The sequence below is a fragment of the Carlito syrichta genome, unplaced genomic scaffold (genome assembly GCF_000164805.1).
Source record: "Carlito syrichta isolate Samal-C Ts95f unplaced genomic scaffold, Tarsius_syrichta-2.0.1 Scaffold301606, whole genome shotgun sequence".
Lineage (NCBI taxonomy): Eukaryota > Metazoa > Chordata > Mammalia > Primates > Tarsiidae > Carlito > Carlito syrichta.
The window spans coordinates 339981-355019 of NW_007245702.1; the positions used below are offsets into that span (position 1 = coordinate 339981).

General features: G+C 36.7%; 1 protein-coding gene across 5 annotated transcripts in view; it reads left to right on the forward strand.

Moving 5' to 3' along the window:
• The window catches only part of RMDN1 (regulator of microtubule dynamics 1), a 42426-nt gene that overhangs the window by 18400 nt on the left and 8987 nt on the right, over positions 1-15039 (forward strand). For all 5 annotated transcript variants that reach the window (XM_021710837.1, XM_021710839.1, XM_021710838.1 and 2 more), the window contains exon 4: positions 8712-8871. In XM_021710837.1, the coding sequence (XP_021566512.1) occupies positions 8712-8871 (160 nt within the window). The remainder of the gene's footprint in view (positions 1-8711; positions 8872-15039) is intronic.

Below are 15039 nucleotides of genomic sequence, written 5' to 3' on the forward strand. Positions count from 1 at the left end.
CGCAGCCTCGACCTGCTGGGCTCCGGCGATCCTTCCGCCTCAGCCTTCCAAGTATTGGGAATTACAGGCATGCGCTACCACGCCCAGCTGATTTTTTGATTTATTGTAGAGATGAGTTCTCACTGCCCAGGCGGGTCTGGAACCCATGGGCTCAGGCAATCCACTCACCTCGGCCTCCCAAAGGCGCGGGATTACAGGCTGAGCCACTGAGCCCGGCTTCGTTCAATATATTTTTAAACCATCTATCCATATTGATTGTTATCATTCCTTTTCTTTTGAGGTACTTCCTTATAGATTTAAATGAATTCAGTGGGATTTAGGATGATTGTATGCTGCCATTGAATGGTAACTGTGTATCACTTTAGAAGCACAGTCTTAAAAGTACCTCGTTTTTTTCTATTCTTAGTATTAGATTATATGCTTAGTCTGGAATATCAGTGTATACTTACTTTTGGGTGGAGGGTGAAGGGAGAGGAAGTCACTAAATCTAATATTTCTAGATTGCTAATCAACCTTATTTCTCAAACTAAAGTTACTGAGTCATTTTCAGCTGCCTTTTTTAGATTGCTTAAACCAGTTTTCTCCCAAAGACCTATCAATTTTGCTTCCTAAATAGCTGTAGAATCGGTCTTTTCTTCTCCATTCTTCTCTCAGTAACTTGATGTTGGGAGCCAACATCTATAGCTACATGGCTGAGGCCTGTAAAGACCCATCTGGAAGATTGCCTCTGACATAGGATATCAGTTATACCTATAATATTGGCGTGTGATTAGTGACCAGTGTGCATATATGGCAGTAAAACTTATAAGTAAATCTCAATACACCTGATGGAAAGTGTATAGCAGAATTATTTTTCTCTGTCTTTTTAAGTTTTATTTTTTTTTTAGATATTTTGTAACTTTTATTTTTTGGTAGACTGGGTAGTCAGCTCTTGTTCCCGAAAGCTGTTTTTTTTAGGGCTAAAATTAGAAACTAAATAGTTTTGTCACCCTACCCCTAGCCAGGCAGAACGTTTTTTTTTGTTTTGTTAATTACCGAAATTCTGTCTGTTTCAGCCCATGGCTGCCATCTTGGCAGCCATGCATTTTTTTTGTTTAAGAGTGTGACAGCTACTATTTGATTTTTAGAGTAGACTTTTTAGGATAAAATATATATATATACACTCATAGTTGTGTAAATTTATGTTTGCTGTTTTGTTTTCTTTTGCTACATTATTCAAATATAATAATTATTATACAATTTATAAAAGAATTAATGATGAGGCATTAGCTTAATAGGATATAGCATAATATTAAAGTCCAATCACTAGATCATATAAAAATTAAAGTTTAGACATATGAAACATATGAATTATAGTAAAGTTTTGTAGTTTAAGAATAAGTTTTAACTGAGTTATAAGGCATTATGTTAAATCATAATAGGTTAATAGTATAACTGACAGTTAAGTCATTTAACTAAACTTATAGATTATAGTATAGTGTTAAGTTGATAATATTAATCGTTAAAAATATTGGGAGTCAGTAAACTTGGATTAAACCTAGAGTTAACTTAGAAAAGTTTTTTGTATTAATCAGGGTATAAAACAAAGAGTATAATATAAATGATTCATTAAACATTATAGAAAACACTTTGAACGATTTGTATTAAAATTGTGCACCTGTGACCTTAATGTAAGCACGACAGGCATCATGGAATTCGAATTGTTTGCTTGGAAATTGCAGATCTCATGGTGGTCTTGTGATGCATAGTTTATAAAGCCCAAAACTTGTATGCCCCCAGTAAATAATTATGACACTGCTGGAGGGTATAGAAAATGGTATATAAGTTGGAAGGAGTCCAAATAAAATTTGGCTTCAGTGCTGATCAGACTGTTTCCAAAAAAACTGCCTCCGAGTGGTCTCTTCTCGCCGTCCAGATTCTCTGGTGTGGGTCCTAACCCACCCTTGGTCAGTGCTGGTCACCGACAGCTTTGGCGCCTGAACAGGGGCCTGACTCCGGTAATTGTATATATATATATGTTCCCCATTTGTTCATTCATCTCGTTTCTGGACGGACCTTGTCTTAGGGTGCTGCAGCCCCCCTGGAGTGCGCGGGTCGATAGGCAAGCAGAGTGGTTGTATAGTGTCGCCAACGGACTGCCCGACTCGTTATTGCCATAAAAAAAGCGACTCAGTTTTTGTAGTGATATTACTGTATATTGTGTATATTGGTGTTTTGTTATCACAGTTATGGGGAACTGTGGCTCCAAGGAAAGGAGAGCCTATATTCGTATTATGTCTAAGGCCTTGAAACATAAATGTGTAAAGGTAAGTAAAGATAAAGTAAATTCTTTTCTAGATTTTGTACAGAAAGTTGCCTGCTAATTCCACTTAAACTCTTTCTTTGTCTAAGTTTAAACAAAAGGCAGACAAAAATTACGAGGATTTCATTTCTAAAGTAACCACCACCGTCAGATGAGTAATTACTAGCAAAGAGGCAGCAAAAATTTTAGTAAAACAATTGGCTGTTAAAAATGCTAAAAACACTTGTTAGGCTTTAATAAGACTGATAAAAAAGACCGGCAATATAATTGATTATATCAGACAATGCTGATGATAATGATGATGATTAAAAACCCTTCTTTCTTGCCACTCTTGCTGCACCTCTCTCTAAAGTTTCCTTTAAAAGTTAAGAATACTAAAATAAAGCCTAAACTTAGACACACTTTTCTTTTCCTTATAGAAATGTAGAAAGCTCAAGTAATAATAAACAAATGTATATAAGTAAAGTATAAGTGATATAAGTAATTTAAGTAATGTATATAAGCAATATATATATATAAGCAATGTAAGCTATATATATAAAGAATATATAAGTAATATAAATAATGTCATACATAAGTAATATATAAATAATATAAGTAATATAAGTAAAATAAGTAATATAAGCAATATAAGCGTATATATATAGCAATATAAGCAATATATAAGCAATATAAATAGTATATAAGTAAAAAATAATATAAGTAATATATAAAAAATATATTAATAATTTATATAAATAAATGTATATAAGTAATAAACAAAAGAATATCTCATTGCAGTCTTGCTTTAACTGTGGTCAAGTCAGACACATTAGCAGAGATTGTTTTATTAAGCAAGGTATGGCTAACTTACATGGCACATTGTCACCATTTACTGGGTCTACTCGACTAAAACCTTTGAGTTCCAATTGCCAAAAAGGCTTTCATTAAGCTAGAGAATGCCTATCTAAATTTCATAAAAAATGGTAATCCTTTAAATCAATAACGAGCCACCCCTGGGAATACCGGACTGAACTTGTGTTCCTCCACCACAACAATATTAACTCCGGACGTTCCGGTAACCCCAGTTCCTGTGGGAGAAGGGCCCTCTCTCAGAAGGAATAGTGGGTGTAATATTAAGCAGAAGTTCCATGTCATTACAAGAAATATCCATTATTTCTGGAAATGTGGATTCGGATTACACAAGAGAAATCCAGGTGCTTGTTGTTTCCCCTAGCAAAACTGTGCAGTTTAAAAAGATTAGAGAATAGCCCAGTTGCTGCTCCTGCCTTATCATAAAACAGGTAAAATTAACTAACCTGCCTAGAGGTAACTCTGGATTTTACTCTAATGATGTTGCTTTTTGGGTTCAGGAGGTTACTAACCCTAGACCTCTAGAAGACATATATATATAAGGAGTTAAGATTAAAGACTTATTGTACACCGGAACCGATGTTTCCTATATTGCCGGGAAAGTTAGCCTGCTTCTTTGTCTACTCAAAAAGGCTCCTTCAGGACTCATAGGCATTGGTCGAGTACCCTCAGTAGCCAAAGTTCACAAATTTTAAATTAGACAGATAGTAAGACTTCAAAAACTTTTTGCCCATACGTTATTCCATCTACCCCCTTTATATTATGGGGAAGAGATATTCTTGCTCAAATAAGCATGCATTTATATAGTCCTAATGATAAAGCTTCAGCACAAATGCTGTAGATGGGCTATGATCCTTTTAGGAGACTTGGCAAAGTCAGACAGGTAATGCAGAAACCTGTCCAAGTTAATGAAAAGCCTAAGTTTTGTAATTAAGAAAAAAATCTGGTATATGGATACTTTTACAAGATTTAAGAGCTATTAACACTGCTATGGGAGCTATGGAGTGTTACAGCCTGGATTGCTATACCTGTTAACTTTAATATTATAGTTATTGATTTACAGAATTGTTTCTTTACTATACTTTTAAGCCCAGAGGATAATAAACAATTTACATTCAGTTTACTCTCTGAAAATTAAAAAACTTTTGTTCCAGCTCCAAGAAGAGTCAACTCTCGAGGACTGAGACCTAACATACTATGACAAATGGATGTAACTCACTTTCTCAGCTTTGGAAAATTGTCTTATTTACATGTGACTGTAGATAAATTTTCTCATGTTATTTTAGCTTCAGCAAAAACTAGAAGCCTACAAGGATGTGATACAACATTTATTCTTTTGCTTTTCACAACTAGGTATGCCAGAGCAACTGAAAACCAACAACAGTCCTGCATATACATCTAAATCTTTCCAGTAATTTTACTCCTAATTTAATATTTCTCATTCCACAAAAATTCCATACAATCCACAAGGTCAAGCCATAGTTGAAAGAGTTCACCAAACTTTAAAAAATCAATTAAGTTATAAGAGGGTGAGTTCAAGTATAACTCTCCTCACCACATCTTGAATCACACTTTATTTATTATTAATCATTTAAATTTGAGCTCTTCAGGCTATTCAGCTATGACTAGACATTGAGATTCAGAAAAAAATAAAAAACCTCTGATAAAATGGAAGCTTCTTACAGAAAAAGGGGAGAGCCTACTTTATTTTGTGCTCAAGTCAAACTTGTTACTAATCATAATTTTTCTTATAAAGGGCATTCCAACTCCCTATTTGTTAGTATAATAATTCTGCTTTTAATAATTACCAGCCTTCTTCCTTAATGTCTACCTTTAAGTCTCTGAGTACAAAAAGCCCTTATCAGGACAATATCAAAGTCGGTTGGCGACTGGAGATGTTAATGCCTGGAGAAACCGCCCCTAGCCATGCGACTACAGCTTCATCGCCTCTCAGCGTATCTGCTTGCCCCTTCAATAATATGGAAAAGGACTGGTCACTCATACGGCGAAATGCTGGCTTCCCAAAATAGAAAAACTGTGCTTATAACTCTAAGGTGGACTATCCTATACCCGGTAAAAAATTATATATTAGTGACTGGGGTTTTAATGGCTCTACACTTGCCACAACTAAAAGGTACCCGTATAAATGGGCTACATCTATGTTTCAAAGTTCTCTATCCTCTAATCATTCATTACAGACTCAACTTTATTGATTGTTTGCAACAACAGGTCCTGTAACACTTTATTGTCCTCATTCCGGTTTTACAACTTTTTACAGGCCTGTGTTCATTCCCCATATGCTTTGTTAATTGCTAATGCTCATTCTATTTACTCGGTAATATATAATTTTGGTCATTTTGAAATTAATTGTGAAAATTGTACTTTGTCTAATTGTATTATTGTAACCCGTATCAAGTATTTCTGTTAAAACATCCTTCTTACGTTTTTGTGCCTGTTCAGCTACCGGAACCGTGGTATTTTTCTCCAGGTACTTATATTTTAGAACAAGCCACAGCAATGTTAAATAGGCCTTGTAGGTTTGTTGCAGCTTTAGTCTTGGAAATTTCTGCTTTAATAGCTATCATAGGATCTGTAACAACGTCTGCCACTGCTTTGGCTCAAAAAGTTCACACAGCTAATCACGTAAATGATTTATCTCAAAATGTTAGCTTAACTTTATTTACTCAAGAGCAGATAGATAAAGGTATTATTGATAGATTGAATGCTTTAAAATCAACACTAATATATATAGAAAACCAAATACAACACATTAAGGTTCAAATGTCTGTAGCTTGTCACGCTCAATTTAAATGGATTTGTGTTACACCTTTGCCATATGATGGTCAGAATGTCAATTGGACTGATGTCCAAAAACATCTTATGGGAGTTTGGCAGTCTTCTAATTCTTCTTTAAACATTCAACAGTTGCATAGTCAGATTACTGCTGTTTCTCAGACACATGTTTCCTCACTTTCAGTTTCTCAACTGGCTTCTAAATTTACTTCTTCCCTTTCTCAGTTTGTGGCTTCCAATTCTGTCTGGAATCTGATCTATAATTTCATTGCTATTGGTATAATTGTTCTTTTTCTGCAGTTTATCTTTCCAGTCATCATCCAACGTTTAAGAAAAGCAGTTCAACATAACTCTGATAATATTCATATGACAGTTCTTACTAATAAAAAAAAAAAATAATGTCATCTATCAGCTGGTCACCTATGTCATAAAGGCTAATATTTTGTGTCATCAGCTTACCATTTTTCATTCTCCCTATGTCCCCTCAAGTCTTTGCGCTCATGGTATTTAGTGATGGGTAAGATTCCAGCCACCTCGTATGAACCTAAGACAGGCATTCCCCGCGGGGAAAGGAAACGGGCCGATGACGGGTAACAACTATGGTGAGGCGAAAACAACCTAAGACAAAAGCCAAGATGTTTTACGTTTGTTTTAATGAAAAAGGGGGAAATGTTGGGAGCCAACATCTATAGCTACATGGCTGAGGCCTGTAAAGGCCCATCTGGAAGATCGCCTCTGAAATAGGATATCAGTTATACCTATAATATTGGCGTGTGATTAGTGACCAGTGTGCATACATGGCAGTAAAACTTATAAGTAAATCTCAATACACCTGATGGAAAGTGCATAGCAGAATTATTTCTCTCTGTCTTTCTAAGTTTTACTTCTTTCTAGATATTTTTTAACTTCTATTTCCTGGTAGACTGGGTAGTCAGCTCTTGTTCCTGAAAGCTGTTTCCCCTAGGGCTAAAATTAGAAACTAAATAGTTTTGTCGCCCTGCCCCTAGCCAGGCAGAACGTTTTCTTTTGTTTTGTTAATTACCGAAACTCTGTCTGCTTCAGCCCATGGCCGCCATCTTGGCAGCCATGCATTTCCTTGTTCAAAGTGTGACAGCTACTATTTGATTTTTAGAGTAGACTTGTTAGGATAAAATATATACATATACACTCATAGTTGCGTAAATTTATGCTTGCTGTTTTGTTTCCGTTTGCTACATTATTCAAATATAATAATTACTATACAATTTATAAAAGAATTAATGATGAGGTATTAGCTTAATAGGATATAGCATAATATTAAAGTCCTATCACTACATCATATAAAAATTAAAGTTTAGACATATGAAACATATGAATTATAGTAAAGTTTTGTAGTTTAAGAATAAGTTTTAACTGAGTTATAAGGCATTACGTTAAATCATAATAGGTTAATAGTATAACTGACAGTTAAGTCATTTAACTAAACTTATAGATTATAGTATAGTGTTAAGTTGATAATATTAATCATTAAAAATATTGGGAGTCAGTAAACTTGGATTAAACCTAGAGTTAACTTAGAAAAGTTTTTTGTATTAATCAGGGTATAAAACAAAGAGTATAATATAAATGATTCATTAAACATTATAGAAAACACTTTGAACGATTTGTATTAAAATTGTGCACCTGTGACCTTAATGTAAGCACGACAGGCATCATGGAATTCGAATTGTTTGCTTGGAAATTGCAGATCTCGTGGTGGTCTTGTGATGCATAGTTTACAAAGTACAAAACTTGTACGCCCCCAGTAAATAATTATGACACTGCTGGAGGGTATAGAAAATGGTATATAAGTTGGAAGGAGTCCAAATAAAATTTGGCTTCAGTCCTGATCAGACTGTTCCCAGAAAAACTGCCTCTGAGTGGTCTCTTCTCGCTGTCCAGATTCTCTGGTGCGGGTCCTAACGCACCCTTGGTCAGTGCTGGTCACCGACAACTTGAGGTGTCTGGTTTGGCATTTGATAGTTATTTCAGTGATAATTTGAAAAGTAAGCTTTAGATAGTCCATATTCACTGAATAATAACTATAATATTGCTACCTTTAGTTTCAAGATTTTATGTGAATACTATTTTTTCTTTAAAAAAAGAAATATAAAGTAGGATTAAAGGCAAACATTTACAGAAAGGAATTTAGGTTAGTTTTACAAAATATTTCTGTTAATTATGATTAGTACTTTATTAACTCTTTCTTATATAATTGTAAGAAATAACCTATGCATCATGGCATGGCATTCAAACAGAATTTATTTTGATATTACATTATATTCAGTTATTCAATCACTAACAAATATTTATCACATACCTGTTGTGTGCCCAGGCACTATATTTGGGACTAGAGGTTCAGCAGTTTTGTTTTTGTTTGTTTGTAGCATGATTATGTCTATAAAGCTTATATATTTTATGGTATCATAAATACTAGTGAGTGAGCAGTAGAAGTACAGTACCAGTGAGGCCAAGCCTTGTTGCAGGTTGAGTTAAATAGAGCAAGTGTTTAGAGAATTCAAAGATATTTTCTAAGGAAGTCAGTATTTCAGATACTAGAAGTTAATATTTATGAAAAATCTTATATATTTTTATAGGACATTTTAGCAAATAAAGGTTTTATAATAAAAACTATAAATTTAATAATGGTTTTTGATATTTTGTTTGCTTCATAAGCTGAAAGACTAGTAAATACAATTTTTAAATGTCAGCTAAAATGTTTGTTTTGTACTGTATTTGAATTTAGTGATGATGCAGAGTTACTGTGGCGTTTGGCACGGGCATCACGTGATGTAGCTCAACTTAGCAGAACCTCAGAAGAGGAGAAAAAACTACTGGTATATGAAGCCCTGGAGTACGCAAAAAGAGCACTAGAAAAAAATGAGTCAAATTTTGCAGCTCATAAGGTGAGTAGCTTAAGGTAAACTAAGCTGTTACCATGTACTGAAAGGTACATTGTTCTGTACTTAATGTGTTATCTCTAGTTTACATAGGAAGAGCGGTTTCTCTGTTTGAAATAAGTAGGAAAGAGATTTATTTTTATAACATTTTTCAAAAAGTAGTAGGCTTTGTGTATTCTTGAACCTTTAATCTAACTTCATTAGTGTGTCTGATAAATTACTTTTGTGAATGCTTATTTTTATTTATTTATTTTGGGGTGAGAAAGCGGTATTTATTTAGAGGACAGAAAAGCTCCTAAAGCTGGAGGGGACCCGAGGGGGTTGCCCTGAATGCTTATTTTTAAACTAAGGTTTAGTAATATGTTATACTAGTATTATAAGCACTTGACAAATATATTCTTATTTTCCTCGTATTACATTTTTGTTTTATGTAGAGGGAGGAATACAGTAGCTAGACAACTGAGATCTAGAATGGCTCTTCACGTGTAACCAAGCTACTTTCTGGATTTCCTAATTGGTTCAGAATGATGTTTTTCAGTAGACAGTGAGAGGAGACAAGGGCAGGGATTGGTTATTTATCATGTTGGTCTGTACTCAGTAGAGCTCCCATCTTGGTGACAACTGAATTCTATTCCCATCTTGGTGACAACTGAATTCTACTCCTTTAGGAGCAGTAGAATTAGTGCTGGTTTATATAAAGAATAAAACAGACACAGATTATTTTAAATATATTGAAACTTGTTTTATGGCTCAGAAAATGATTCATCTTTATAAACGTATATTCAACTGTTGTTAGGAATGTCTTATAAAATGTCATTCTGGTCAAGTAGGTTGAGATTGTTGTTTCAGTCTTCTAAATTCCTACTGATTTTCTGTCTATTTGTTCTCTAAAATGTTGAGAGGAGTATTGAAATCCCTAGTTATAATTGTAGATTTGTCTCTCTTTGCAGTTCTTTTAATTTTTACATGTATTTTTTTTTTTTTTTAAGTTGGGGTCTCACTCTGTCATTCTGGTTGAGTGCAGTGGCACAATCACAGCTCACCACAGCCTTAACCTCCTGACTCAGGCCATCCTTCCACCTCAGCCTCCTGAGTAACGGGGACTACAGGGCCTGCTACCATGCCTGGCTAATTTTTTGATTTTTTTGTAGAGATGAGGTCTTGCTGTGTTGCCTAGGCTGGTATCAAACTTCTCGTCTCAAGCAATTCTCCTACCTCGACCTCCCAAAGTGCTGGGATTACAAGCATGAACCACTGTGCTGGGCCTCTTTATTCCTTTTAATGGATGAATGATATTCCATTTTGTTTATCTGTTCATTAGTTGATAGACATTGGTTTATTTCCACCTTTGGATTTTGCAATAGTGTAGCTGTGGACATTCATATATAAGTGTTAGGTTAAAAATCCCAGAGGAGCCTCCAAAAATGTTAGGACAGACTAGACAAGGGGTATCTAGTTTGTTTTCCGGTGCCACATGAAAGACACAAAGAATTGCACAGCAGTTAGATTAGAAAATATAGTTTATTTCGAAAGTTGATTAGAGGAAGAGGAGATTCACCTCCCCAAGGTAGGGGAGCAGACCAAAGCATAGGAAAACATGGCCTGGCCATAGCTCAAAGAACACATGGCCAGACCATAGCTTAGCAATGCAATGGCAAATGACTGCTCAAAGTCTAATCCTTTTAAAGTTTCCCTTTGATTGGGTCAGGTCTTAAGGTGTTGGTGTACTCGACATCATCACAGAGGGGACAGGCAAGCATAGGTACTGACATGAGGTGATGGATGGCCGGCAGATGGGTGGGTCAGGCACATGATTGCTGACATGTTGATGGGGTCTTTGTCATGAAGATCATGAAAAACTGATTAGGAGCCGGGCTCGGTGGCTCAGCCTGTAATCCCGTGCCTTTGGGAGGCTGAGGTGAGTGGATTGCTTGAGCCCGCGGGTTCGAGACCTGCCTGGGCAGCGAGACCTCATCTCTACAATAAATCAAAAAATCAGCCGGGCGTAGTAGCGCATGCCTGTAATTCCGGCTACTTAGAAGGCTGAGGTGGAAGGATCGCCGGAGCCCAGCAGGTCGAGGCTGCGGTGACCGGGAGCGGCCACTGCACTCCAGTCTGGGACACAGAATGAGACTCAAAAACTGATTAGGTTAACTTGTTCATGAAACAAACTGGGAGGGGGTTGTAAAGCAATTATCAATAGCTACTTCTGAAAAACTGGGTCTGTCCTTGGTTAGTGATTAAAGGGTAAATTAAAGTGAACTGTTAAAAGACATGACAGAACTAGGCAGTGTTAAAATGGCTGCTCGTTGGGTATACCAACTCTGTGTTATTTCCTTTCAATAAGTATTTGTTTGCAATATTTTCATTTCTTCTGAGTGTACACCTAGGAGTGTGGCTGGTGGATTATATGGTAATAGTATGTAAATTTTTTTTTTCAGGAACTGAAACTGTTTTCCAAAGCAACTGCACATTTTGCATTGCCGCCAGCAATGTATAAGATTTCTAATATATCTACATCTTTGCCAATACTTGTTATTGTGCATTTTTAAGTTATACCCATCCTAGTGGGTATGATATGGTATCTTATTGTGGTTTTGATTTGCATTTTCCTAAAAGATGATGATGTTGAGCATCTTTTCATTAGCTTGTAGGGCGTTTGTATATCTTTTTTGAAGAAATATCTGTTTGAATTATTTGCCCATTTGGCTCTTTTTCAATGTTGAATTGTAAGATTTTTAAAAAATATTCTAGATATTAGTTTCTTGTTAGATTTGATTTCCAAATATTCTCTCCGCCTTGTGTGGATTGTCTTTTCACTTTCTTGATAGTGTTCTTTGATGCACAAGTTACTAATTTTGATGAAGTCTAATTTATTTTTTGTTTGATTGCTTATGCCTTTGGTGTCATATCTAAATACTATTTGTTGCCTAATCCAGTGATATGCAGATTTTCAGCCATATTTTTTTTCTAAGAGTTTTAGTGTTTTTTAACGCTTACATTTATGTCTTTGATCCATTTAGAGTTAATGTTTATATGTGGTATGAGGTAGGGGTCCAAATTATTTCTTTTGCATATACATATCCAGTTATCCTAGCATTATTTGTTGAAAAGACCTCTTTATCCATTGAATAGTTTTGGCACCTTTGACAGAAGTGAATTGAACATACATGTCTGGGTTTATTTTTGGACTCTCAATTTTGTTCCTTTGGTCTAAGTATATCCTTATATCAGTACCATAATGTCTTAGTTACTTGTAGCTTTTAGTACATTTTGAAATGAGGAAGTGTGAGTCTTCTAATTTTGTTCGCTTTTTTATAAATGCGCCAACCTCGTGTTACTGTGATAAATTTCATTTGGCTGTGATATATAATCCTTTTCATATGCTGTTAGAGTCAGTTTGCCATTATTTTGTTAAGGGCTTTTGCATCTATAGTCATAAGGGACATTGTTCTTTATTTTTATTTATTTATTTGTTGTTTGGTGTCGGGGTCTTTGTTGCTCAGACTGAAATGCAGTAGCATGATCATGGCTCACAGCAGCCTTGGCCTCCTGGACCCAGGCAATCCTTTCACCTCAGCCTCCTAAGTAGGACTACAGGTTCATGCTACCATGCCCAGCTAATTTTTTGTAGAGACAAGGTCTCACTTTGTTGCTCAGGCTGGTCTCCAACTCCTAGGCTCAAACAGTCCTCCCACCTTGGTTTCCCAAAGTATTGGGTTTATAAGTGTAAGCCACTGCACCTGGCCTTTTTTTGTTTGTTGTCTCTTAAAGCATAAAGTAAGGTTATTTATTTAAGTTTTTTTTTTTTGAGTCAGAATCTCACTCTGTTGCCTAGACTGGAGTGCAGTGGACATTGACACCTACTGTAGTCTCAACCTGCTGGGCTCAGGCAATCCTTCCACCTCAGCCTTCCAAGTAGCTGGGACTACAGGTGCATACCACCACACCCACCTGATTTTTTGATTTATTATATAAATGAGGTCTCGCCATATTGCTTAGGCAGGTCTTGAACTCCTGGGCCAAGCCAGTCCTCTCACCTCTGCCTCTCGAAGTGCTGGGATTATGGTTGTGAGCCACTGTGCCTGACCAAGATCTTTTTTTCTTAAGGTAGGCATTTACAGCTGTGTTTCCCTTTGAAGACTGCTTTGCTGAATTACATAAGTTTTGGGCTCGTTGTATTTTTTAATTTCCCTTGTAATTGTTTTCTTTGACCCATTGATTATTTAGGAGTATGTTTAATTTCTCTATATTTGTGAATTTCCCAAATCTTCTTCCACTGTTATTTTTTACTCTTATTTTGTTGTGATCAATTTATTAATACTTGATTCATGGCCTGTTGTAGTCCATTTGGGCTGCTATAAAAGAATATCAGATACTGTGTAGTTTATAAAGAAAAGAGGCTTATTTGACTCATGGTTCTGTAGGCGATTTAAGAAACATGGCTGGGCATCGTCCTTGGGTCCCCTCCCACTGTGGGAGCTTTTCTGTCCTCTCAATAAATCCTGCTTTCTCAAAAAAAAAAAAAAAAAGTAGAAAGCATGGCTGGCTTCTGCTTGGCTTCTGGTAAGGGCCTCATGCTGCTTCCTCTTGTGTTGGAAGACAAGGAGGAGCTGGCATGTGCAGAGACTAGCAAGAGTGGAAGCAAGGGAGAGAAAGAGGAGCAGGTGCCAGGCTCTTTTCAGCAACTCTTTCTTGTGGGAACTAAGAGTGAGAACTCACTTTTGTGAGAATGGCACCAAGCCATTCATGAGAGATCCTCCCACCCACAACCCAAACATCTTTCATTAGACCTTACCTCCAACACTGGGGATCAAATTTCCACATGAGATTTGGAGGGGCCAAATAAACCAAACTTTTTGCCCATAGTCCCTCTCCCCAATCATATATCCTTCTTACTAGGTCTCTAAAACTATTAGGTCTGAGAAGATTGTTAGGTCAGGGGCTGGTGTGGTGAGTCAATGGTGCAGGTAAGATGCAAAGAATTGCACAGAAATTTGATGTGAAAATATGGTTTATTTAGAAAGTAGTTTAGAGAGAGAAAAGGGGATCCACCTCCCTCAGAATAGGGAAGAGGCCAGAGCTTACAGAGAAGCATGGCCGGCTGCTTGAGGTTGATTGCTTTTTAAGCCTTTCCTTTGGTGTGGGGGTAGGTCGTTAAGGTGATTGCGGTGGTAGTCTCTTTTAAGTCATCAGGAAGGGGCAGGCAGATGGGTGGGTTCATCCTGGTTCTTTATGGCTAAAAGACAAACTTGGAGTAGAAAATAAACAGTATAAAGCAGGCTTGGGGTAGGGGGTTGTAAATTATCAATAGCTATCTCTGGGAAAATGGTTCTGTCCTTGGCTGATGACTAGAGGGTAAATTAAAGTGAACTGCTGGAAAAACATGACAAAGCTAAGCGATGTTAAAATGGCTGCACTTTAGTTAAGATTATTTAATTAAATCATTCCGTTTTGGAATTTTACCCTTTCGCTTCTCACATGCAAAATACAGTGATCTCTTTCCAACAGTTCCCAAAATTCTTAATTTGTCCCAAAGTCTCATCTGAGACTCAGGGCAAATTCCTTACTGCAGTGACACTGAAAACTCAAAGTTAAGTTATTTATTTCCAGGATACAATGGTAGTACAGGCAATGGGTAAACATTCCTGTTTTAAATTGGAGAAGTAAGCCAAAATAAAGGAGTAACAGTCCTCACAAAGTCTGAAACCTAGTATGGCAGACGTTAAACCTTAAAGCTCCCAAATAATCCTTGACTCCATGTTCTGCATCCTGGGCACATTAGTGTAAGGTGTAGGGCCCTGACGCCTTTGGCAGCCCTACCCCCAGGCTTTGCTGGGTGCAGCTTACCTGACTGATCTTGTGGGTTGGAGTCAAGTGCTTGTAGCTTTTCCAGGCTAGGGCTGCAGGCTTCTGGTGGCTCTATAATTCTGGGGTTTCTGCTGTAGCCTTGTTCCCATAGTTCCACTGGGCAGTTTCCCTTTAGGGACTCTTTGGCGTAGGGCCTTCAATCCTAAATTTCCATTCAGCACTGCCCTAGTTGATCTCTGTGGCAGCTCCAGCTCTGTGTCAGACTCTGCCTAGGTACCTAGTCTTTTTGATCTATCTTCTGAAACCTAGGTGGAAGCTGCCAATCCTCCCTCATTCTTACATTCTGGGTGCTTGCAGACTTTT